The sequence below is a fragment of the Panthera pardus genome, unplaced genomic scaffold, assembly GCF_024362965.1.
Source record: "Panthera pardus isolate Hobbes unplaced genomic scaffold, ASM2436296v1 HiC_scaffold_11, whole genome shotgun sequence".
Lineage (NCBI taxonomy): Eukaryota > Metazoa > Chordata > Mammalia > Carnivora > Felidae > Panthera > Panthera pardus.
The window spans coordinates 64,606,570-64,630,893 of NW_026526666.1; the positions used below are offsets into that span (position 1 = coordinate 64,606,570).

Genomic DNA, 24,324 nt, shown 5'->3' on the forward strand with positions numbered 1-24,324 from the left:
AAGTTTTTGAATATACTGAATTTGAAACACTTGCAGGGTATTTCAATTAGAGATGTCCACCAATAAGTTGAATCTAATGATCTGGAATTTATAATAGGAGCTACAAATTCAGATTTGGTAATCTTTAGCATATTGAAATCATGGGTGTGGGTGAGATAACCCAAAGGAATCAGGAGAGAAGATCAAAGAATACAAATGTTTAAGGGACTAGTAGAAGAAGAGTAACCAATAGACTGGAGAATGATCAGGAAAATAGGAAGAATAGAGACAGAAAGTAAAGACCTGGAGGCCCAATAGCACATATAGTATTTTATGGCTGGTAACTATTTAACTATGGATATTGCCTAAAATTTTAGCAGAAGTAGGAGGAATGGTTGGAGGAGGGCTTAAAAAGGCAAGCTGAAACTAAATTGCTGTGAATTCCTTATTAAAAGGATGGGGCATTATCTTATTGGTGCCCTTGAAGGTGTTTTGTTTTTTTGTGTGTGCCATTGAAGGTTTTAAAAAATGATTTTTATTGCAGTAAAATATATATGACATAAAATTTATTATTTTTTCCATTTTTAAGTGTACAGTTCAGTGACATTAAGTACATTCACATGATTGTACAACCATCTGCACTATGCATCTGTAGAACTTTTTATCATCCCATATTAAAACTCTGTACCCATTATACAGTAACTCTTCATTCCCCTCTTCCCTTTGCCCCTGGTTTTGTCTCTGTGTACTTGGCTAGCTATTGTAGGTACCTCATATAAGTGGAATCCTACAATGTTTGTCCTTTTCTGCAAATTTCACTTAGTATTTTATCTTAAAGGTTCAACCATAATGTAGTATGTATTAGATTTCCTTCCTGTTAATGTTGAATAGTAGTCCATAGTACCATGTTTTGTGTATCCATTCATCCATCCATTTATTCATATTTGGGTCATTTCTACTTTTTGGGTATTGTGAATGATACTGGTATGAACACTGGTAGAGGAAATACTTGTTCGAATCCCTACTTTCATTTCATTTGTGAATACCCAGAAGTGGAATTGCTGGATCAAATGGTAAATACATGTTAAATTTTTTGAGGAACTGCCATACTATTTTCTACAGTGGCTACACCATTTTAGATTCCTACTAGCAATGCCCAAGGGTTCAATTTCTCTATATTCACAAAACTTTTGTTTTTTTCTGTTTTGTAATAGTTATCTTACTGTATGTGAATTGATATTTCATTGTCCTTTTTATTTCCATTTTCCTAATGATTACTGAGGTTGAACACCTTTTTGTGTACTTACTGCCCATTTGTATACCTTCTTTGGAGAAATGTCTATTCAAGTCCTTTGACCACTTTTGAATTGGGTAGTTTTCTTGTTAAGTTTTAGGAGGTCTTTATATGTTCTGGATATTAATCCCTTATCATATATGTGATTTGCAAATATTTTCTCCTATTCTGTGGGTTGCCTTTTACTCTGTTAATTGTGTTGTTTGATGCACTGAAGTTTGATTTTCATAAATTCCAATTTGTCTAATTTTTCTTTTTTTGTCTGTGTGTTTTTTTATGTTTCATATCCAATAAATCATTGCCATATCTAGTGTCATGAAACTTTTCTGTTTTCTTCTAAGAGTTTTATAATTTTTCTCTTACATTTAGGTCTTTGATCCATTTTGAGCTAATTTTTGTATATTGGTATAAGATAAGGGTCTATACTGCATATGGATGTCCAGTTTTCCTAGCATGATTTGTTGAAAAGCCAGTCCATTTGCCATTGGACAGTCTTGACACCCTTATTAAAAATCATTTGGCTATATATATGAGTATCTATTTCTGGGCTGTGTGTTTTATTCTGTTGACCTATACATCTGTCTTTATACCAGTACCATACTGTCTTGGTTACTGTGACTCTTAGGGTAAGTTTCAAAGTCAGGAAATGTGGATTCTGTAACTTCGTTCTTTTTAAAGATTGTTTTGGCTGTTTAGGGTCCCTTGAGATGCTATGTGAATTTTAGGATTAATTTTCCTATTTTTGCAAAAAAAATCAATCCCATTTTAACGGGATTGTATTGAATCTGTAGATTACTTTGAGTAGTATTGATATCATCTTAACAATATTAAGCCTGCCAGTCCATGAACATGGGATGTCTTTCTGTTTATTCATGTCTTTTATTTCTTTAAGTGTTTTATTGTTTTCAGTGTACAAAGTCATTCATCTCTTTGGTTAAGTTAATTTCTAAGTATTTTATTCTTTTTGAGGCTATTTTATTATTATTATTTGTTTTAAATTTATTTTGAGAGAGAGAGTGGGGTGGGGGGAGTAGAGAGAGAGAATCCCCAGTAGGCTCCACAGTCAGTGTGGAGCCCAGCATGGGGCTCAGTCTCATGATCGTGAGATCAAGACCTGAGCCTAAGTCAAGAGTTTGATGCTTAACCAGCTGAGACACCCAGGTGTTCCTTAGTGTATAGAAATGCAACTGATTTTTACATGTTGATTTGTATTCTACTTTACTGAATTTGTTCATTAGTTCTAACAGTTTTTTTTAATGGCATCTTTAGGGTTTTTTACATATTAGCTTGTTATCTATTAATAGAGATAATTTTATTTCTTCCATTCCAAGTTAGTTGCCTATTATTTCTTTTTCTTGCCTAATTCCTCTGGCTAGCACTTCTAATAATATGTTGAATAGAAGTGGTAAAAATGGGCATTATTATTTTTTTTTTTTTTAATGTTTATTTTTGAGAGGGAGTGCGAGCAGGGGAGGAGCAGAGAGAGAGAGGGACTGAGTATCTGAAGTGGGCTCTGCACTGTCAGCAGTGAGCCCAGTGTGGGGTTCTAACTCATGAACCATGAGATCATGACCTGAGCTGAAGTCGGATGCTGAATCAACTGAGCAACCTAGACACCCCGAAAATTGGCATTCTTGACTTGTTCCTGATCTTAGAGAAAAAGCTTTTAGTCTTTAACCACTGAGTTTAATGTTAGCTGTGAGTTTTTATATAGGTCTTTATTATGTTGAGGTCATTTCCTTTTATTCCTAGTTTGGTGAGTGCTTTTGTTTTTGTTTTTGTTTTTTTTAACCACAAAAGGGTGAATTTTGTTAAATGCTTTTTCTGTATCAAGGTATTCAAGTCATTTTTTTTTCTTTCATTTATTAAGATGGTGATTACGTTGATTGACTATTGTATGTTGAACTCTTCTTACATTACAGGAATAAATTGCACTTGGTCATGCTATATAATCTATTTAATATTTTGCTGCATTTGGTTTGCTAGTATTCTGTTGAGGATTTACTGAAAGTTTTGAAGTAGGAGACTAACTGGTAGATGTAAGGGGAATGGGATGAATGGCCAGAGAGTGGAAATAGATGACTTGTTAGCAAGCTCTTACTTCTTGAGCATGTTTTCTCTCTCTCTCTCTCTCTCTCCCTGTCTCTCTCTCTCTCTCTCTCTCTCTCTATATATATATATATATATATATACACACACACACACACACACCATATATACATATATTTTAATGTTTACTGATATTTGAGAGAGACAGAGCATGAACAGGGGAGGAGCAGAGAGATAGGGAGACACAGAATCAGAAACAGGCTCCAGGCTCTGAGCTGGCAGCACAGAGCCCGAGGCGGGGCTCGAACCCACAAACTGCAAGATCATGACCTGAGCCAAAGTCGGACGCTTAACTGACTGAGCCACCCTGGTGCCCCGGGCATGTTTTCTTAGACTAAATTAATTCTTTCCAGAACTTACCAGATATCACCAGAAACACCACCATTTGTTTACCCAGTTGCTTTGGACAAGCACTTTTGAATCATCTTTGATTTGTCTCTCTCATCTACATCCCACATTCAAACTGTTAACAAATTCTATAGCGTTTACCTTGAAACATTATATATTCCAAATTGAGTCATTTGCACACACTCTACTCTTTCTGTTTGGAATTTTCTTGTTTGTTTAATAGTGGAAAGCTATTACCATCCCTAGGGTTTAAATTATTTTTAATGTTTATTTTTGAGAGAGAGAGCATGAGTGGGGGAAGGGCAGAGGGGGAGACACAGAATCTGAAGCAAGCTCCAGGCTCTGAGCTGTTAGCACAGAGCCCAGTGTGGGGCTCAAACTCATGAACCCTGAGATCATGACTTGAATCAAAGTCCAATATTAACCGACTGAGACACCCAGGTGCCTCTGGGATTTTTTTTTTTTTTTTTTTTTTTTTTTAACTAGTCTCCATGCCCAGTGTAGGGCTCAAATACATGATCCTGAGGTCAAAAGTCCCATGTTCTCCCAACTGAATCAGTCAGGCACTTCTACTCTTTTTGTTTTAGTCTAAGTTACCACCATCTTTAACCTGGACTCTTTCCAATTTACCCTTCCTTCTTGCCCCCCACAGTCCATTCTTTTTTCATTTATCAGCCAGGACTGTTCTTTTAAAATATGTTACAACATGTGGGGGCACTTAGGTGGCTTAGTCAGTTGAGCGCCCAACTCTTGACTTTGGCTTGGGTCATGACCTCCTGGTTCGTGGGTTTGAGCCCTGCATCGGGCTCTGTGCTGATGGTGTGGAGCCTGCTTGGAATTCTCTCTGTTTCAAAATAAATAAATAAACTTAAAAAAAAACAACAACAACATGTCATAACATGTTACTTCCTGCTCATAGCTCTTCACTGGCTTCCCAACTTAGAATAAAAGTTTAAGTCCTTATCACGTATCATAAGGTCATACAATATTTGGCTTCTAGTTAACTTTTCAGCCTCATCATTTAGTTACCTCTTTAATCACATTGATCTCTTCAAGTAACATTAGGTAGGTACTTTGTTGCCTCTTAAGTCTTTGCATTTATCATCTCTGTGTCTGAATGCTCTTCCCTCAGAAATTTAAACATTTCTGTTCTTCATTTTTAGGTTTCTGCCAAATATTACCTGCTTAGAGTTACCTTTGTCCACTCTATTCTAAAATAATACCCCCTACCCATCAAACTCGTCTCTCACCCTGTTTGATTTTTCTTCATAGCTTTATCTGACATGAATGTATATATTTATTTGTTGTCTATTTCCTCTAACTAGAATTTAACTAAAAATTTGGAAGAAAAATGAAGCTGTCTTATGGCCATGTTTGATTTTCTGTACCTTAGGTAAACTTTACTTATGTTAAGACTGAATATAGTAACAATGAATAAAATTAGGAATAGACCAGTCTTTGTTTAAGTGCAGTGTAGGGGTGGAGGAGAGCGAACAAACTACTTCTGATTTTTCAATTTGTTGGGAACTACATGTATCAAAAATAAGAGAATGTCTCTTGACTAAAATGTGGTAATAGAAAATGCCATTATTATAATATTAAAGAAATGATATGGTCTTCGTTGTGGTAAAAAAAAAAAAAAGTAAAGGAAATAGGATGACATTGTGTGGATGATTTTCTTCTTTGTATTTTCCTATGTTTTATGTAGCTTTTGCAGTTAGCATGTAGTTTTTTAAAAAATCAAAATAATAGGGGCACCTGCGTGGCTCAGTTGGTTGAGTGACTCTTGGTTTCGGCTTGGGTCATGGTATCACGGTTTGTGGGTTCAAGCTTGCATCAGGTTCCATGCTGACAGTGCGGAGCCTACTTGGGATTCTCTCTCTCCCTCTATCTCTCTCTGCCCCTCCCTCACTCACTCTCTGTCTCTCAAATAAATAAACTTTAAAAAAATTTTAAAAATCAGAATAATAAATCAATCTTTAAAAATCAATATAGTCTCTCTTTAGCTTTTTGGTTTAAATTGGCTTTCAAACTTTCAGTAGAATCAGGGTTTTGGGAAACATTTTGCCTAGTATTAGATGGATAAAAGAACAGAAAGAAATCAAATGTAAATGGTATTCTGTATAACAAATGTGATGATAGTGCCTAGGATCTTTTCCTGTGACCGTTTAATCTGATATCATGTGCAGATCAGAGAGGATTCAAGACTTTCTCCTCCACCTGAAACAATCTTTTTGCTGCAGCAAAATTATCCACAGAATTATCAGCTAAGTGTTTTACTTACAGTATTTTGGCTTTGATGTAGCATTTCAGAATTTATGAAGACAGTACAGTAGAACAAGTTTTAGTTTTTAATGTTTAATAATAACCTCCCCCCAAAGACTTCTTAATCTTCCAGTACTTACAACATTTCTGTCTCTTGTTCATTTCCATATCCTCGGTGTCTTAAATTAAATCTGGCATATAGAAGGTGAATATTTGTTGAGTTAATATATTTATGTTCTTCTATCCTAAATATAAGGACATTAAAGTAGAAAAAAAATTTTTTTATGTTATTGTTAAATGTTACATTAATAGGAAAAACAGGAAGAAAGTGAGCTTCGTTCTCTGCCACCTCCTTCCCCTGCCCACTTGGCTGCTTTAAGTGTTGCAGTTATTGAATTAGCGAAAGAACACGGAATAACAGATGATGACCTCAGGGTCCGTCAGGAAATTGTGGAGGAAATGTCAAAGGTTGTAACAACATTTTTACCAGGTACAGATACGCTTTATGCTTAATTAGTAAAATTATACAACTTTTCCCCTTGCTTCTTGCTAAACTTAGTGTAAATTTCTTAATGTTTCCTTTCTGTTTGTTTCTCCCATCTTAAAAGTAGATGAATTTAATTATTTTATAAGTGAGTTTTTGGGAAATATTTCAGAAAAGTAAAATAGAGAATTATGACAAGAAGAAGAGTTTTAAAATGTCAGATATAGGAAAATTTCTTATAGGTCAAATATTATATTTTATATTATTTTTCAGTATCTTTGACTTCTGAGTGGACATTTTAATTATATTATTTTCAGTGTGTATATTCCACCTAGTCACTGAAAAAGATTCTTATGGCCGATGGTGGGGAAAAATTAATTTACTTTAAGTAGGGTCATTACAAGTAAAATTTGCCCTTTTATTTCTTTTTGACTCTGCTCTTTCTTTACAGAAAGCTTATATTTTTGGTGTAAAGGGGAGTTGTGCCAGGTTTATTGTAGACATTTATATAAAGATTATATTTGCTTAACACTTAATACTGTTTTTGCATCAATATTGAATTTAAGTAAATGTCTATTCAATAAAACTTATTTCTCACCACCAGCGGGATTTTGGACAGTTGACAAATTACAGTTTTATATAGAGCCATTTGTGAGATTTATAAGAAAATATAAAATTGAAATTAAAAAATGGAAAACATTTGCATTTCATTTTATTTCTGTAATGTGGTTTTCTACCTAAAGTACAATGAATACTAATTTAAATTATATACAGAAATAATTTACTATTTTGAGAAGAAAAATGCAGACACCTGGCTGGCTCAGTCGGTAGAGCCTGCAGCTCTTGATCTTGGGGTTGTGAGTTCGAGCCCCATGTTGTGTGTGGAGCCTACTTTAAATTTTTTTTTTTTAATGTTTAATTTTTGAAGGTGAGAGACAGAGCATGAGTGGGGGAGGGGCAGAGAGAGAGGGAGACACAGAATCCAAAGGAGGCTCCATTCTCTGAGCTGTCAGCACAGAGTCCCACATGGGGCTCGAACTCAGAAACTGTGAGATCATGACCTGAGCTGAAGTCGGGCGCTTAACCGACTGAGCCACCCAGGCGCCCCTGTGGAGCCTACTTTAAAAAAATAAGTAAAATATATTAAAAAATGGACAGAAATGAAGTTTTTATGATGTTAATGATTTCAGTGATTTTCAGACGTTTTGTGAACTTGAACAGTAGACTTCTATCTATACAAATGAGTATAAACTCACACTTTCTAAGAAACTGAACCTGCCTGAGTAGTCCCAATCATGTTATTTTCAACTTGCCCTCTGGTGAGATCCTTTTAAAATTTACCTTACGATGATTTTTGAATAATGTATTTGATAGTTTGAAAAATATGTAAGTTGTATGTTATTATTCCTATATATTTTGGTCTATGAAATCTTGAAAAACCACAGGGTTTTTTGTTTGTGTTTTGTTTTTTCTTGGGGGGGCGGTTTAGGTTTATAATATCAAGTGACGAGCCTTCATTTTGTATTTTTAAAGAGCATTGGCATTCAATGTCTATGATCCCTTCCCCATTTAAAGTGCTATTATCTCTTACATAAATATAAATATCTAAGAGTAAATAAATGTAGTTTATGACAGTAGCTATACCTAGGTTAGTACATTTTCACTGTTACATATTAAATATTAAACATACTTCTAGTCATTCCTAAATGAACTATTACTAATATTTTGTGTAAACACTGAACTTTTATGAGTAATTTCTTCCTTCTCTGTCCCTGAATCCCATAACTGAGAAGCATTTTTATTTTTTTGCAGATCAGTTAGAAAGGATGTCATTCTTCTGTAAATGTTGTACTAGAATTGAAGACACATAATTGAAACATATGTAATTTTCCTATTATCGTTTTTAAGAAATTTCTCATATTTGCACACTATTTCATGCTTTCATATTTTTTCCTTTATTTCCAGAGTGTTCACTTAGGTTGTATGGCTCATCTCTGACTAAGTTTGCTCTGAAAAGTAGTGATGTTAATATAGATATAAAATTTCCTCCCAGGGTAAGTAATTATGAAAACACTTTTTTATGTGGTTCTTAACTAGTACTTGGTAATTTTTAGTTGATTATCTTTTTAGAGAAGGTGTAGGGGACTATAAGATTCTGGTTTATAGTGTAATTAAATGTGATTTTGGAAACTATTAGGTACTAGATATAGGTGGAATAAAAATAAGGGAGAGAAGGAAGGAAGCAGGGGAATGCAGTAAAAAGGGAAAATGCTTGTACATATTTGATGGTGTTGAATAGTTATCACTTGTAGGCAGTATAGAAAGTGAAAATAACTTTAAAATCATACTTCTGTGTTCAAGTCTTGGCTGCAATGAGCAAGTGACTTGGCCTTTTTGAGACTCAGTTTTTTAATTTCTAAAACAGGGATAATAATAACTTTTATATTAAATAAGATGCTGTATACCAAACATTTTTGTATAGTGTGCCTGGTACATTCTGGGTACTTACCATAAGTAGTAATTAGCACTGCTAACATTATTTATTTATTGACCTATGAAACATTTAAAATAGTCGGTTGACATTTTACATGTCATTGAATAATTTTAATGCTTAGGTGAAAATTAATGATTTAGGTGAAAACTTGATGTTTTAATTTCTTATCTCATACAGTTATTTACTTACCATTAGTACATGATTATTAAATACTTCAGCAACAAAGTACATACTAAACTAAGCATTTGACAAGTTTGTATTTTAAAGTAGTATTTAATCTAAGCCTTTTGACCATGCTGCCAGTTACCAGTATCTCTTAAATTTCCTATCTCAACAACTTCTCTTTGAAGGCTATTTGGCAAACTGGTTTCTTTTCTGTTTATTTTGCTGTGAAATTCCAGAATCTTTTCTCATTCTAAGAACTTATTAATTCTAGAAATATTGCTGGAAGAATAGCACTACATGATTTATTATATTCTAGTTCCATGAACAAGATATGTTACCATAAAAGTGTTTTAACTATTCTTTTTTCATTATTTTAAAATAGATTGGTTTTATTTAAATATTTAATGAAATCGAATTCTCTCTAATGTTTGCACCTTGAACTTTGAAATTAGTATATTGATTTACTTTGAATTTTTTTAGATGAATCATCCAGATCTTCTGATACAAGTGCTTGGGATTTTAAAAAAAAGTGGTGAGTTTCTTTTTTTTGTCTTTCTAAAGAAAATTCTTTGAGGGTATGTGCCCTGTGTTTTTTATATATGGCTAACCAAGTTTAACACTTGTAGTAGCATATATGAGTCATTATATTACATACACTTACATATTTGTTGAATAGGTGTGCTATAAAATTTACATGTCATTAGATAAAAAGTATATTTAAAATTGGTATGTAAAAAAGTACTGCCTATTGGGTAATTTAAAAATGTTATGGGCATTTCTTGTGTAAAAGAAGACAGAAAACCTGTAATCATTAGGAAGTCACTGATGAAGGAAGATTTAGGAGAGACTTGGGAAAAAATGTGTGCTGCATGCATTGAGTAAGTATTTTTTTTTTCCACTTAAAATAATAATTAATCATTTATATTACATCAACCAAGTCATACCTAGTATGTTTCTCATATCTTTCTTGTCTGTCTGGATTGTTTTTGATGTAAAATGGACATTCGTATAGGTAAAAATACTTTCAAAATAAAAAAGTTTTTAAATTACATCTGTCTTAAACCACCCCCTAAGTCAGGTAGTACAATATTATTTTCTTGTTTTTTTATTTATTGCTTTTCTTGTTAAAAGTAAATGCCTAAGAGCTCAGGATATGGAGCCAGACTTAACTGGGCTCAAATTTTACTTCTGCCACTTATTGGTTGGATCCTTTGACAAATTACTGAAGTGTTAATGCTTCAGTTTTCTCATTTATAAAATGGCAGTAATATAGTGTGGTTTTTTTTTTTTTGTTTTTTTTTAAGGTTACTTATTTTGAGAGAGAGAGAATACAAGCAGGGGTGGGGCAGAGAGAAGGGGGAGAGAGAATTCTAAACAGGCTCCATACTGTCAGCCCAGAGCTGGACATGGGCCTTGAGCTTACAATCTGTGAGATCATAACCTGAGCCGAAACCAAATGTCAGATGCTTAACTGACTGAGCTACCCAGGCAGTCCAGTATAGTATCTTTTTGATGAGAAGATTGTTGGGAGGATGAAATGGGTTAAGCTACACAGCTTAGAAGTGCTTGGTTTACATGCAGTGACTTCTTACTAAATTTTTGCTGCTGTGATTGTTGTTATTAATCCTATTATCATCTTAAATTTTATGAGTTACAAATATCTGGCAAAAATATTTTCAGTTTGGCTTAGAAAAGATCGCTTATTGACCCTCCTTTACCCTGTCATTGACTTCATAGTCAGCTCTAACTTCCTTCTCTCTCTCTGTTTCTCTCTCTCTCTCTCTTTGCCCTGTCAGCTCGCCATTATTTGTCAGCTTCTTGTTAGCCATTTTCCTGGGAAATTAGTTTTTATGAAAATAATTCGATGTAATGAATCTTGTAAAGGGATTTTAATATAGTTTTATTTCGTAATAAATACTTGCTTGTTACTGCACAAAAACTAAAGCATATTACAGATAAGAGATAGATATAGAGCTTTTACCTCTTTAGATTCACTGGACAGTATCAGCCTAGCAAACGTATGTTAAATACATGACTAGATCATCTTAAGTCACATAACATAGGTTTATAAAATTCAGTCTGATTCAAAAATTATTACCTTCTTTAAGCCTTCATTGTATTCCTTTAAGATCTCTGTCTTGTTATTTACAGGATTTGTTTATGTTTTGCAAACCCTTAATTGAGCTCTTTGTGTCTTACTAATTAATTGTCATAACCACTATGCATAATGCAATTCCTGGCATATAAATCTTCAGCACATGAATTTTTAATAAATTAATAATCCCAACAAGTACTACTAAGAGATTTTCTTTTAACTTCAGATGAAATAAATTAAACTATCTATTTTCATTAGATTGGACATTTATGTCATGGGGCCTTCCTGGGAGATGTAGAGAAAGACTTCAGAGTGGAAGTGTGCTTTACCCTCTTCTTCCTTAGGCTCTTTGATTGATTAGGGCAAACTTTTCATATAGTAACAGGAAATGGGGCCAGCAGAGTTAGCCTTTTACTTGCATGGATAACTTAAAACAACTAAATTGTCGAAGCATTGTAGGTTTTCATTTCATGACTCCTTTGGAAATGGAAGTAAGTGGTGTTTGTTGTTTGCCATATTTTTGAAGGTTTAATCACTTTGACTAGATTATATACTTACTGGAAAATGTTCAAATTTTTAGAGATGTTAAGACCTTTCTTCTTAAGCTGATTATAATTTTTGGACAATATTTGGGACTGTGCCTGTCATTTATGATATATAGCAAATGACACCAAGAGAGGTAGGAGATTCTGTTGGGTTGATGCTTATAATGTGGAGTGTGTATTATCCCACAGAAGCAACGCAAATGATTTTTAGAAGGAAACTATCACTTAATGTTTACCATAAAGTAAATATTTGAGAGATGTTGGCAATAGCTTACTTGTTTTATTTTTTTCCTTATTAGTATTATATATAGATGTGGAATCTGATTTTCATGCCAAAGTTCCTGTTGTGGTGTGCAAAGATCGGAAAAGGTTAGTAACAATGAAAAGAAAATAGTTTTTGAAATAACAAGTAAATATACAGTGAACATTTCCAAGGCAGAAAATTTTATTTTGTTTATTTTATTTTATTTTATTTTATTTTATTTTATTTTATTTTATTTTATTTTATTATTAAAGTTTATTTATTGAGGGAGAGAATGCACACATGCGAATGTGCATGCACAGGGTAGGGACAGAGAAGGAGAGACAGAATCCTGACTTGGGGCTCTATCCCATGAACCATGAGGTCATGACCTGAGCTGAAATCAAGAGTCAGACGCTCAACTGACTGACTGACCCACCAGGCGCTCCAGAAAATTTTGTTTTAGATTTCTCCTTAGATTAATATACTATCTATTAAAAATAAAAGCTTACTAAAAGCATGTCAAAAAAAGGAGAGTTACCAATTAAACACAAAACACAGTAAGGCAGAACTTCCATTTTTTTCTCAGAGAAGTTCATTCACCCAACAGCATTGTGCATTTACTGTATGTTAGGTACTGCTTTGCTGTAAGGATACAAACATAAATAGGAAATAGCCGCTCTTCTCAAGGAGCCCACAATCTTTTAGAATCTAATTTTTAGTTCACTGAAATTGAATGAGTCACTGAAGACTAATGTTGCCTTTTTAGTCTGATGTATATAGGATTGAGAGCAAAGCGCCTTTCAAAAAGGAAACTGAGATAATCCTATTTGCGATCAATGTGGGAGACATAAAAACAATACAGAAGTAATTAAGTGTTCGTTAAGTGTTCTTTTATTGAATACTAACTTGTATATCTTACATTTTAAGAGTACTATATTTTCTTATTCAAAGTTAGAAGAATCTATGGAGATCTAATTCAACTTTGTTATTTTCTAATTAAAAAATTGGAATCTGGAGGGATTAAATGATTTGGCCAGATTCACAACATTTAGAGTAAAATCAGGATCAGAATGGAAGTATTCTGACTCCTAGTGTTTTCTGTTTTTTGTTTTGTATCCACAGTGTGTCAAATTGCCTCTTTGTGGAACCTCAAATACATTCTTCTCCCTGCCACCAAATATCTTTACTATAATTCCATCACTCCTTTAATATAGCTCCTATTTTCACTTACATTTAAGCATTATTTGAGGGTTCGTATGTACGTCCTTTCTAATCCAAAGTAGCATATCAGTAAAATGAAAGCTTAGATAGGAAAAATTCGAGTCAAGAAGTATAGCTGGTTACTTCAGTATTTCATTTTTTCTTTTTATCATGTGCAGAGCAAAAAGAATGAGCCAGGAAGGTATGTTACACTACTTGACAGTGATGAGATCAATGCCTTTTCTCTGATATAAATCAAATTTTGGTGAATGTTAATGCTTCTTTTGAAATTAAATTTTTTTTTTTTTTTAATTTATTTGAGAGTGCATGCGTTCACTCACAAGAGCAGGGGAGGGACAGGAAGAGAGAGAATCCTAAGTGGGCTCCGTACTGTCAGCACAGAACCTGACATGGGGCTCTGTCCCATGAACCGTGAGATCATGACTTGAACTGAAATCAAGAGTTGGATGCTTACCCACTTAGCCACCCACCAGGCACCCCTTGAAATTAATTTCTGAAGAATTTAAATACTAAGTGAGGTTGAAATTCATTTCTGAAGTACAAATGAGTATTGAAAACATCTTTACTTTTTATGGAACTCTAGTGATAGAAATGATTTGTCGTTTCCAGTTATCTCTCAATCTATTAAAATCTATTTGTTTTTATTATGACTTCCTTGGTATTAAAATACGGTGACTGGAAAGAATAACCATAGGATTTGGAATATTCTGGTTCTTAAGGTTTTAATACAGTGAAATTTGTTTCTTTCTCATTCACAGTGGTTTACTTTGTAGAGTGAGTGCAGGAAATGATATGGCATGCCTCACTACTGATTTACTTGCTGCTCTTGGCAAGGCGGAACCTGTTTTTACTCCTTTGGTGTTAGCCTTTCGCTACTGGGCTAAGGTAAGTGGAACAGAAGAAAAAAGTACTTATCTTTAAGATAACTCAGGCTTTTTCCTGTACTAACATGTAAGATAAATCATAATATATGGGGATAAAATAGTTATCTGTGCCAGACAGAAAATGATGTGGCAGGTTCTGATTATGGACATGAAAATGAAGTCTCCTAGACATACAGAGTAATTGATATATTTTATTATTCTCCTTTTATGTAGTACAGAAACATTTTCTTTCACATAACAAATGAGGCTCAAGTTTTCACCCTTAATGTAAGTTAAAGTTGTAAGATGTGGTTATGCAAGTTAATGCATAGGTTTGCAAGGTTTTTTTGTTAGCATCTTTTTTCCTGTCTCTGTCTCAGAACATTGTTCTCTTTCCTCTAAGTTACTGATAACCTACAGCAATTTCTACTCGGGTAACTGCTGAGAATCAGTTATCTGTTTCTTAAATTAGAATTAATTTTGAAAGGCTGTGGTATCCTTTGTTGTCATTTCTTTGGTATGGAGGTAAGGAGGAGTGATAAAGTCACTACCATTATCAGTCCAAAAGACCAGAGAGAGAGAGAGAGAGAGAGAGAGAGAGAGAGAGAGTTTAGCCTTTCTGAGTGTGTTCTTATCAGTATAGTATTCATCACTTGTTACAGTAGTGATGAGTATAAATTATCAGTCTTATACAAAGAAGATGGATTAAGGGGGTGGTGGTGAAATGAGTAAATTGAGAGCAAAAACTGCTAGAGGATTCTTCTTGGAATTTTTTTGTTTGGACTCTGATAAGAGGATTGAACTCAGGATTGGGGCAGAACCAGCTGGTTGAGTAAGGAGGAGCAGTCAGAATTCTAAGGTTGGGGTTTTTTCAACTCAAGACCTTTGTGTTTGCTGTTCTCTTCATCTAGAATGTTCTTACTCCACATACCCAGCATGGTTACTTTTTTCCTTTTTTCAAATTTTTGCTTAAATTTTACCTTGTCAGGGTTCCCTGACAAGGGAAACCATATATAAAATAGCATTGCCTTCATCATTCTCCCTGTCTTTACCCTGCTTTATTTTTTTCATAGCACTTACTACTACCTGCCATACATATATTTATTTGTTTGTGATCTGTTTTCTTCCATGAAATTGTGAAGTCTGTGAGGACAACACTAGTAACCAAGGTTTCTCAGAGTGTGGGATGAGACTGGTACATGAAGCATAGCTATCATTCAGGAAACTCAGTGTACCAACTCTGGGAAGGTTAGTGGCTTCATAAGGGATGAAAGTGTAAACAGTAGCCCCTTGGATAATATTTCTTAACTATGTCCTAAGTTTAGTTATTAGAAAATAGTTTCCGTTTTCTTAAGATATTCTTTTATTCAACTAAGGTAGACTGTGTGAGAAGAATATGAATGATATTCATACAAGTTACTTTCATTTGGAAAAAAAAAATGTAGTCTGTTAACTTTGTTTCCTAAAGTGGCTCTTAGAAGATTTCTCAAACTTCTGTTGATTCTGAATGTACTAGTCATGAAGTACACTAAAAAAATGCAGTATGAAGCTGGTTAAGAGTGGCTCTTTTCTATTAGATCCAACAGAACAGTGTGCCTGATTTTTGGCGGTTGTGTTGGTTGCAGAGCTTTTTTTCATGGTTTTCATTTGCTGAGTTTATTGTAAGAAACCTAGAAATAATTCATGGTGTATTTTTTCTCTCAAAGACTTTTTTTAAAACAGCTTTATTTATCTTGAGGTTTTAAGCCACATTGTACATTTTATAATAAAGCACAGATTTTCCACAATTTGAGAGTTCAGAAAAATTCTAGTATATGAATATAATTTATTCTGTAACTGATGTAATGAAATTGCTCTTGACTATTCTCTGGCTGTCTCCTCTCTTAATTTTAGCCTCCCAGTAATAGGAAATCGTTTTTAAGTAAAGCCTTTTAAAACTATTTAGCCTTATCAGCCCTTTATAGTCAAGTTTCCTGACTCAGAGTCACTTTTCTTTGGTTAACATAAGAATTAGGGGCGCCTGAGTGGCTCAGTTGGTTGAGCGTCCGACTTTGGCTCAGGTCATGATCTCACGGTTCATGAGTTCGAGCCCTGTGTCAGGCTCTTTGTGGACAGCTCAGAGGCTGGAGCCTGCTTCAGATTCTGTGTCTCCCTCTCTGTCTGCCCCTCCCCCACTCATGCTCTGTCTCTCTCTCTCTCAAAAATAAACAAACATTTAAAAAATTTTTAATTTTTTTTTTTTTTTTTTTTTAATGTTTATTTATTTTTGAGACAGAGAGAGACAGAGCATGAACGGGGGAGGGTCACAGAGAGAGGGAGACACAGAATCCGAAACAGGCTCCAGGCTCTGAGCTGTCAGCACAGAGCCCGACGCGGGGCTCGAACCCACGGACCGTGAGATCATGACCTGAGCTGAAGTCGGACGCTCAACCGACCAAGCCACCCAGGCGCCCCTTAAAAAATTTTTAAAGAAAAAAAGAATTAATTTTAGCAGTATTTGACATCTGAAAGAAATTCCTGGAGACCACTACATGGAAAAAAATGAAACTGGACCACTTTCTTATACCATACACAAAAACAAACTTAACATGGATTAAAGACCTAAATGTGAGACCTGAAACCATAAAACTCTTAGAAGAAAACATAGGCAGTAATGTCTTTGACATCAGCCTTAGCAACCTTTTTCTAGATGTGTTTTTTTAGGCAAGGGAAGCAAAAATATAAACTATCAGGACTACACCAAAATAAAAAGGTTTTGTACTTATAAGGAAACCGTCAACAAAATAAAAAGGCAGCCCACTGAATGGGAAAAGATATTTGCAGATGATGTATTTGATAAGTGCTTAATATCCAAAATGTGTAAAGAACTTTTACAAGTCAGTACCAAAATACCAAATAATCCAGTTAAAAAATGGGCAGAGGACCTGAATTGACATTTTTCCAAAGAAGACATATAGCTGGCCAACAGATGAAAAGATGCTCAACATTACTAATCATCAGGAAAATGCACATCAAAAGCGCCATTACACTTTGTCTTATCAAAAGATAAGAAATAGCTGGTGTTGGTGAGAATGTAAAGTAAAAGAAACCTTCTTGCAAGGTTGATGGGAATGTAAATTGGTGCAGCCACTGTGGAAAATAGTACGGAGGTTCCTCAAAAAATTAAAATCGAAAGTACTATACAATTCAGTAATTCCACTCCTGGGTATTTACTCAAAGAAAAAGAAAACACTCCAAAAGACATATGCACCTCTGTGTTTATTGGCATTATTTACAATCGCCAAGATAAGGGAGTGACACAACTATCCATTGATAGATGAATGGATAAAGAAGATTGTGTGTGTGTGTGTGTGTGTGTGTGTGTGTGTGTGTACACATACACAATGAAATATTACTCAGCCATTAAAAAAGAAAGACCTTGCCATTTGTGATATCATGGATGGTCATAGAGGGCATTATACTAAGTGAAATAAGTTAGGCAAAGAAAGACAAATACAATATGATTTCACTTATATCTGGAATCTAAAAAACAAACAAAAAAAGAAGGAACAGGCCTATAAATACAGAGAACAAACTGGTGGTTACCAGAGGAGAAGAGGGTAGGGTGATGGGCAAACTGGGTGAAGAGGAGTGGGAGGTACAGGCTTTCGTTTGTGGAATGAATAAGTCACATGGGTGAAAGGTATAGCATTGGGACTATAGTCAGTATAGTCACTTGTGGTGTGCATAGCATGACATATAGAGTTGTTGAATCACAGTGTTGTACACCTGAAACTAATGTAATGTGTCAGTTATAATTTAGTTTAAAAAATTCTGGAGGCCCAGCTGACAGGCAATTAAAAAATACTCATACAAGGATAAAAAAGAGATCCCTAGGTTTGTGTGTATGTATGTGTGTGTGTGTGTGTGTGTGTGTGTGTGTATGTATAAATACAACTTGTACAACTTGATAATTTGATATGTGTATTAATTGTGAAATAATCACCAGTCTGTTACCTGTCATAGTTACCTTTTGTGTGTGTGTTGAGAATGCTTGGGATGTACCTTCCTAGCAAATTTTAGGTATATACTAACAGTAGTATTACCTATAGTCACCGTGCTATAAATTAGATCACCAGAACTTACTCATCTTGTATAACTGACATTTTGTATCTTTTGACCAAATTCTCTCCATTTCCCTCTCCTCCAGCCTCTGGTAATCACCATTCTAACCTCTCTCCTCCTTTGAGTTTGACTGTTTTAGATTCTGCACATAAGGGAGATAAGCGTTTGTCTTACTATATTTAGTTTCTTTCACTTACCAAAATGTCCTGTAGGTCCATCCACATTATTGCAAATGAGAGAATTCTCTTTTTTAAGGCTGAATAAGATTCCATTGTATATGTATACCAATTTTTCTTTATCTCTTTATTTGTCGATAGACTTTAAGGTTGTTCCCACAGCTTGGCTATGATATCCCTGTGTTTTAAGAGCTCTCTCTTAAACTACCTTAATGTTACTCCTCTGTGAGATGTCCAATAGTGTTAACAGCATACATTAACAGTTTCTTACAGTTGCAAAAAAATTTGTAGTTAACTTGACTTAGTCATTAGGCCATTACTCCTGTCATAGTACTCTGGAGAAATGAGAATTTATTCTAGTGGAATAGTTGAAGCTCTTATTTATTTTATTTAATTAAAAAAAAATCTTTAATGTTAATTTTTGAGAGAGGGAGAGAGAGAGAGACTGAGTATGAGCGGGAGAGGTGCAGAGAGAGGGAGACACAGAATCTGAAGCAGGCTCCAGGCTCTGAGCTGTCAGTTCGGGGCCTGATGTGGGGCTCAAACCCACGAGCTGTGAGATATGACCTGAGCTAAAGTTGGACGCTTAACCAACTGAACCACTCAGGCGCCCCTATTTAATTTTTTAAAAATGTTTATTTATTTTGAGAGAGAGCGTGCATGTGTGTGCAAGCAGGGGTGGGACAGAGAGAGAGGGAGACAGAGAATCCCAAGTGGAATTGTTAGCTGTTAGTGCAGAGCCTGACACAAGGCTCAAACTCATGAACCTGTGAGATCATGCCCTGAACTGAAATCAAGAGTCAGACACTTAACCGACTGAACCACCCAGGTGCCCCAGATTGAAGCTCTTGTTATAAGTGTTCTTTATCCTTTCATTTTTAATTGTACTTTTTTTTTCTTTTTTTAAGGAAGCCATACACCTAATATGGGGCTTGAACTCATGGCCTCAAGATCAAGAGTCATATGCTCTACTGACTGATCCAGCCAGGACTCTGTAATTCTTAAATTTACTAAGCCATTAAACTATAGTGATTATTATCTTTATCGTATAAATAAGAGAATGAAAAATAAAAAGTAAAAAAAATCCAAGTATAGACTAATCTTACTTATATAGATGCAAAAGTCTAGATGAAATATAAACAAGTGGAATACAAAAGGTTATATGCCATGACTATGCAGGATTTCAGGAATATACGAATGGTTTAATATCAGGAAACCTCTTAACATAATTTATTATATTAACAGTTTGAAGTGGAAAAAAACATGGATGCTGAAAAGGCATATTCTTCATAAAAAAAAAACTCTTAACTAGTAGTGAAAATTAATAATAAAGACTGTTTACTAAAAAAATAAACATCATTTAAATCGTGAATTACTCAAGCCATATGTGTTAGAATTAAGAATACGACAGAGAAGTTCACCAGTGAAGTTGTACATCGTTTTGGGAGATTTAAAAAATAAAATAAGAAAATGAAATGAAATAATGTATATATTGGAAAAACAATAAAATTTATTAATGATATGATTGTATACCTGCAAAACTTTAGTTAAAAAACTATTGGGATTAGGGGCGCCTGGGTGGCTCAGTCAGTTAAGCATTCGACTTCAACTCAGGTCATGATCTTGTGGTTTGTGGGTTCGAGCCCCACGTTGGGCTCTGTGCTGACAGCTCAGAGCCTGGAGCCTGCTTCTGATTGTGTGTCTTTCTGTCTCTCTGCTCCTCCCTCACTCACACTGTGTGTGTGTGTGTCTCTCTCTCAAAAATAAACGTTTAAAAATTTTTAAAAAAATTATTGGGATTAATAAGGGAATTTGTAAGATGACTAAATATGCAATAATTGGTTTTCTCTGTCATGAAAATAACCTGGTAGAGTGGAAACAAAAATATTACCTTTGTGACCATGTCACAAATTATAGAATACTAAAGAATAAATTTAATAACAAGGGTACAGGAAGCAAATTATATTATTGATAGGTAAAAGTGAAATCCGAACAAATTCATGTATTCAGCAAACATTTGTTAAATGCTTCCTATGGGCCAGATACTATTCTAGGTGCTGGAAACATCTAACAAGATTATGTAGGGTCCTGCTATCAGGAAGCTCACATATTTGTGGAAGAATCAGCCAGTAAACAAATATATAAGTAACACAATATCTGGTAGAATTTAGTGCTATAAAGATGAGATGATGTGATATGAGAGTGACTTTACACTAGCTGGTTAGGGAAAGTGATATTTAAACTCAGAGCATGAGTAACCAGCCACTTGAAAGTCTGAGGGAATAGCATCCAACAAATAGTACAAAGCTTCTAAGGTACAAATGAGCTTGTGAGGAACAGAAAGGAAGGCAGGAGTGGCTGGAATGAAGCAAGTGAGAGTGAAAGTTCTTGTGGTAAGGAATTTGGATTTTCATTGTGGCGAGAAAGCACGGGAAGAGTTTTAAAAGTGGTGTATGTCAGTCAGAGTGGCCAAAATGAACAAATCAGGAGACTATAGATGCTGGAGAGGATGTGGAGAAACGGGAACCCTCTTGCACTGTTGGTGGGAATGCAAATTGGTGTAGCCACTCTGGAAAGCAGTGTGGAGTTTCCTCAGAAAATTAAAAATAGACCTACCCTATGACCCAGCAATAGCACTGCTAGGAATTTACCCAAGGGATACAGGAGTACTGATGCATAGGGGCACTTGTACCCCAATGTTTATAGCAGCACTCTCAACAATAGCCAAATGATGGAAAGAGCCTAAATGTCCATCAACTGATGTAATGGATAAAGAAATTGTGGTTTATATACACAATGGAATACTACGTGGCAATGAGAAAGAATGAAATATGGCCTTTTGTAGCAACGTGGATGGAACTGGAGAGTGTGATGCTAAGTGAAATAAGCCATAGAGAGAAAGATAGATACCATATGGTTTCACTCTTATGTGGATCCTGAGAAACTTAGCAGAAACCCATGGGGGAGGGGAAGAAAAAAAAAAAAAAAAAGAGGTTAGAGTGGGAGAGAGCCAAAGCATAAGAGACTGTTAAAAACTGAGAACAAACTGAGGGTTGATGGGGGGTGGGAGGGAGGGGAGGGTGGGTGATGGGTATTGAGGAGGGCACCTTTTGGGATGAGCACTGGGTGTTGTATGGAAACCAATTTGACAATAAATTTCATATATTAAAAAAAAAAGTGGTGTATGACTTGATGTGATTTATGCTTTGAAAAGATCTTTCTGGGGTAAAGATTATAAATAGGGAGCCCAGTAAGCAGGCTGCTGTAATATATCAGCCAGAGGTGATAATGGTCTTTGCAGGGTTAGAATGGATGTGAAGCATAGCAGACTGATTTGGGATGGTTTTGGAGGTAGGACTTGTAGAGGTATTGGATATGAGAGTTGAGGGGAAGTGAGTAATTGATGACAACTCCAAAAATTTTGGAAAATGTAAAGATACAAAGATCTCAGATAGGGAAATGGTACCCTTAAAATGTAATATTGCCTTAATTTAATTTTCAAATGTACAGTAGTTCTAATTACCAAGAGTTTTTTAAAAGTTGATAAAATGATCTTAAAGTTAATATGGAAGAATGAGAATAGCCAAAAGAATTCAAAAAGAGAAGACTAGTGAACGGGACCTACTTTACCACTATAAAACTGCTTCAGTCAAGTATATGCCATTGCCGTAGGGATAGACAAATAGATCTGTGGAACAGAATAGAAGGCCCAGAAGTAGATCCTACTGTAAATGAAATTTTAATGTAATGAAAAAATAAAAGATTTCAGTGATAAAACAATGGTTTATTTGTTAAATGGTGGTGTCACACTGTATATTTCTTAAACAAAATAATGTTGGATCCTTAGGACACTAAATGCAAAAATAAATTCTACTTAAATGAAAAATCAAAATTTTAGAAGAACACTTAAGAGTATGTATATGTTGTCTGTAGTTTGGAGAAACCTTTTTGCCATGATAGGAAACCTTGAAGCTATATTACATAAGCATATTTATATGTGCATTAATATATTTTATATGATAAAAAGTACCCTAAATAATGTCAAAATAAAAACAGATTGGGAAAAATAACATTGTTGAAGTGCATATATCAGCTATAAAGGGTTATTAACTATAACGTAAAATGAATCTATACAAATTGATAGGCAATGCATGCAAATAGAAAAATTGGCAAAAGAGTCAATAGGCAGTTCAGAAAAGAGCAAATCTAAATGGTTACTAAACTTATGAAAATTGTATAATCTCTTAGCATTGAGGAAATGCAAATTGAAATAATTCTTAGATAATTACATCTTATACATCCTATTGGCATTTTTAAAAAGTGGTAATACTTAGTGTTGGAACATGTATGTGTACACTCATGTTACTGGTGAAAAGAAGAATTTTTGTAGTGATTTTGGAAAACAATCTTATTTATTAGAATTCAGATATATCACACATTTTTAAATCCAGTAAACACAGTGCTGGGAATATAGCTCATATAAATAAGCACTAGTAATTAGGAAATATATATAAGGATAAATATTACAGCATTACTTAAAATGGCAGTAATTGGGAACAGAATATAAATATCTTTGCTGGGGAATCTGTTGAGTAGCCATCCAGATTGTAGACTATAATTTAAGAATTTAAAAGAATGTATTAGATGGGGTACCTGGGTGACTCAGGCGGTTAAGTGTCCAACCCTTGATTTTGGCTCAGGTCATGATCTCACGGTTTGTGAGTTTGAGCCCCATATCAGGCACTGCATGTCAGCGTTCTCTCTCTCTCTCTCTCTTTCTCTCTCTCTTTCTCTCTCTCTCTCTGTCTCTCTCTCAAAATAAATAAATAAACTTAAAAAGTATTAGACCTGTACTAATTGACTTAGAGGAACTTTGTACGTTATTAAGGGAGAAGAATATATACAGAATATACAGAGACATGTCTATAATACACAATTTTGGTAAGAGTGACATAAAACATAAAATATTTCCTGCATTTATATAGAAAATAGGAATATATTTGTATATGATTACTAGAGTATAGATAGAGAAAAAGGCATGAAAGAGTATATAGAATATTGTTAACATTGAGGCAGAAGTAGAAGCAAGATAAAATAATATTTTAAAAATGTGTATACAGTAAAAGCACTATGTATGATATTCCATTAAACTAAAATATATATGTGACTTTATATACAATAAAGAAATGAATGGAAAGATCACTATGTTAATTTTATCTCAGGGTAGTGTGATTTCAGGTCATTCCTTATAATTTTTATTGTTTAAACATTTTACAGTGATTATAGCAGGAAAAAACCAGCTGCTCCTATTGTGAGGGGAACAAAGAAAATTAAAGCTAAATGTCAGTACTTTTTCCCCCTTCGTTTTGCAGTTATGCTATATTGACTCCCAAACTGATGGCGGAATCCCTTCTTACTGTTTTGCTTTAATGGTGATGTTTTTTCTACAACAAAGAAAACCCCCTCTTCTTCCTTGCTTACTTGGAAGTTGGGTAAGCATGAATTTGTGACATATATTTGCATGTATATACGTAGTTTGCTCTTGCAGAGTGCTCTATTCAAACATATTAAGCTGGAATTCTGGTTTGTCTGTTTGTCCATCTTTTTTTTTTTTTGTAAATAATTTTTCCACTACCAATTTGGAATGCCTTTTTATATAGATTGAAGGCTTTGACCCAAAAAGAATGGATGACTTTCAGCTGAAGGGCATAGTAGAAGAGAAGTTTGTGAAGTGGGAATATAATTCAAGTAGTGCAACTGAGAAAAACTCAATTGCTGAGGAAAACAAAGCTAAGGCAGACCAACCAAAAGATGATACCAAGAAGACAGAAACAGACAACCAAAGTAATGCCATGAAGGAAAAACATGGCAAAGTAAGCTTTTTTTTTGTTTTTGTTTTTGGCTTTTCTATCTGTAGGATTTGTGATGCCTTCGATTG

At 34.5% G+C, this 24,324-nt stretch overlaps 1 protein-coding gene across 13 annotated transcripts in view; it reads left to right on the forward strand.

Moving 5' to 3' along the window:
- The window catches only part of TUT4 (terminal uridylyl transferase 4), a 136,473-nt gene that overhangs the window by 52,367 nt on the left and 59,782 nt on the right, over positions 1-24,324 (forward strand). For 10 of the 13 annotated variants that reach the window (XM_019449278.2, XM_019449276.2, XM_053895282.1 and 7 more), the window contains 7 exons: positions 6,308-6,485; positions 8,445-8,533; positions 9,619-9,670; positions 12,078-12,147; positions 14,002-14,128; positions 23,759-23,878; positions 24,047-24,259. In XM_019449278.2, coding sequence (XP_019304823.2) covers positions 6,308-6,485; positions 8,445-8,533; positions 9,619-9,670; positions 12,078-12,147; positions 14,002-14,128; positions 23,759-23,878; positions 24,047-24,259 — 849 coding nt within the window. The remainder of the gene's footprint in view (positions 1-6,307; positions 6,486-8,444; positions 8,534-9,618; positions 9,671-12,077; positions 12,148-14,001; positions 14,129-23,758; positions 23,879-24,046; positions 24,260-24,324) is intronic. The other 3 variants (XM_019449284.2, XM_019449285.2, XM_019449283.2) reach the window with 2 other exon arrangements.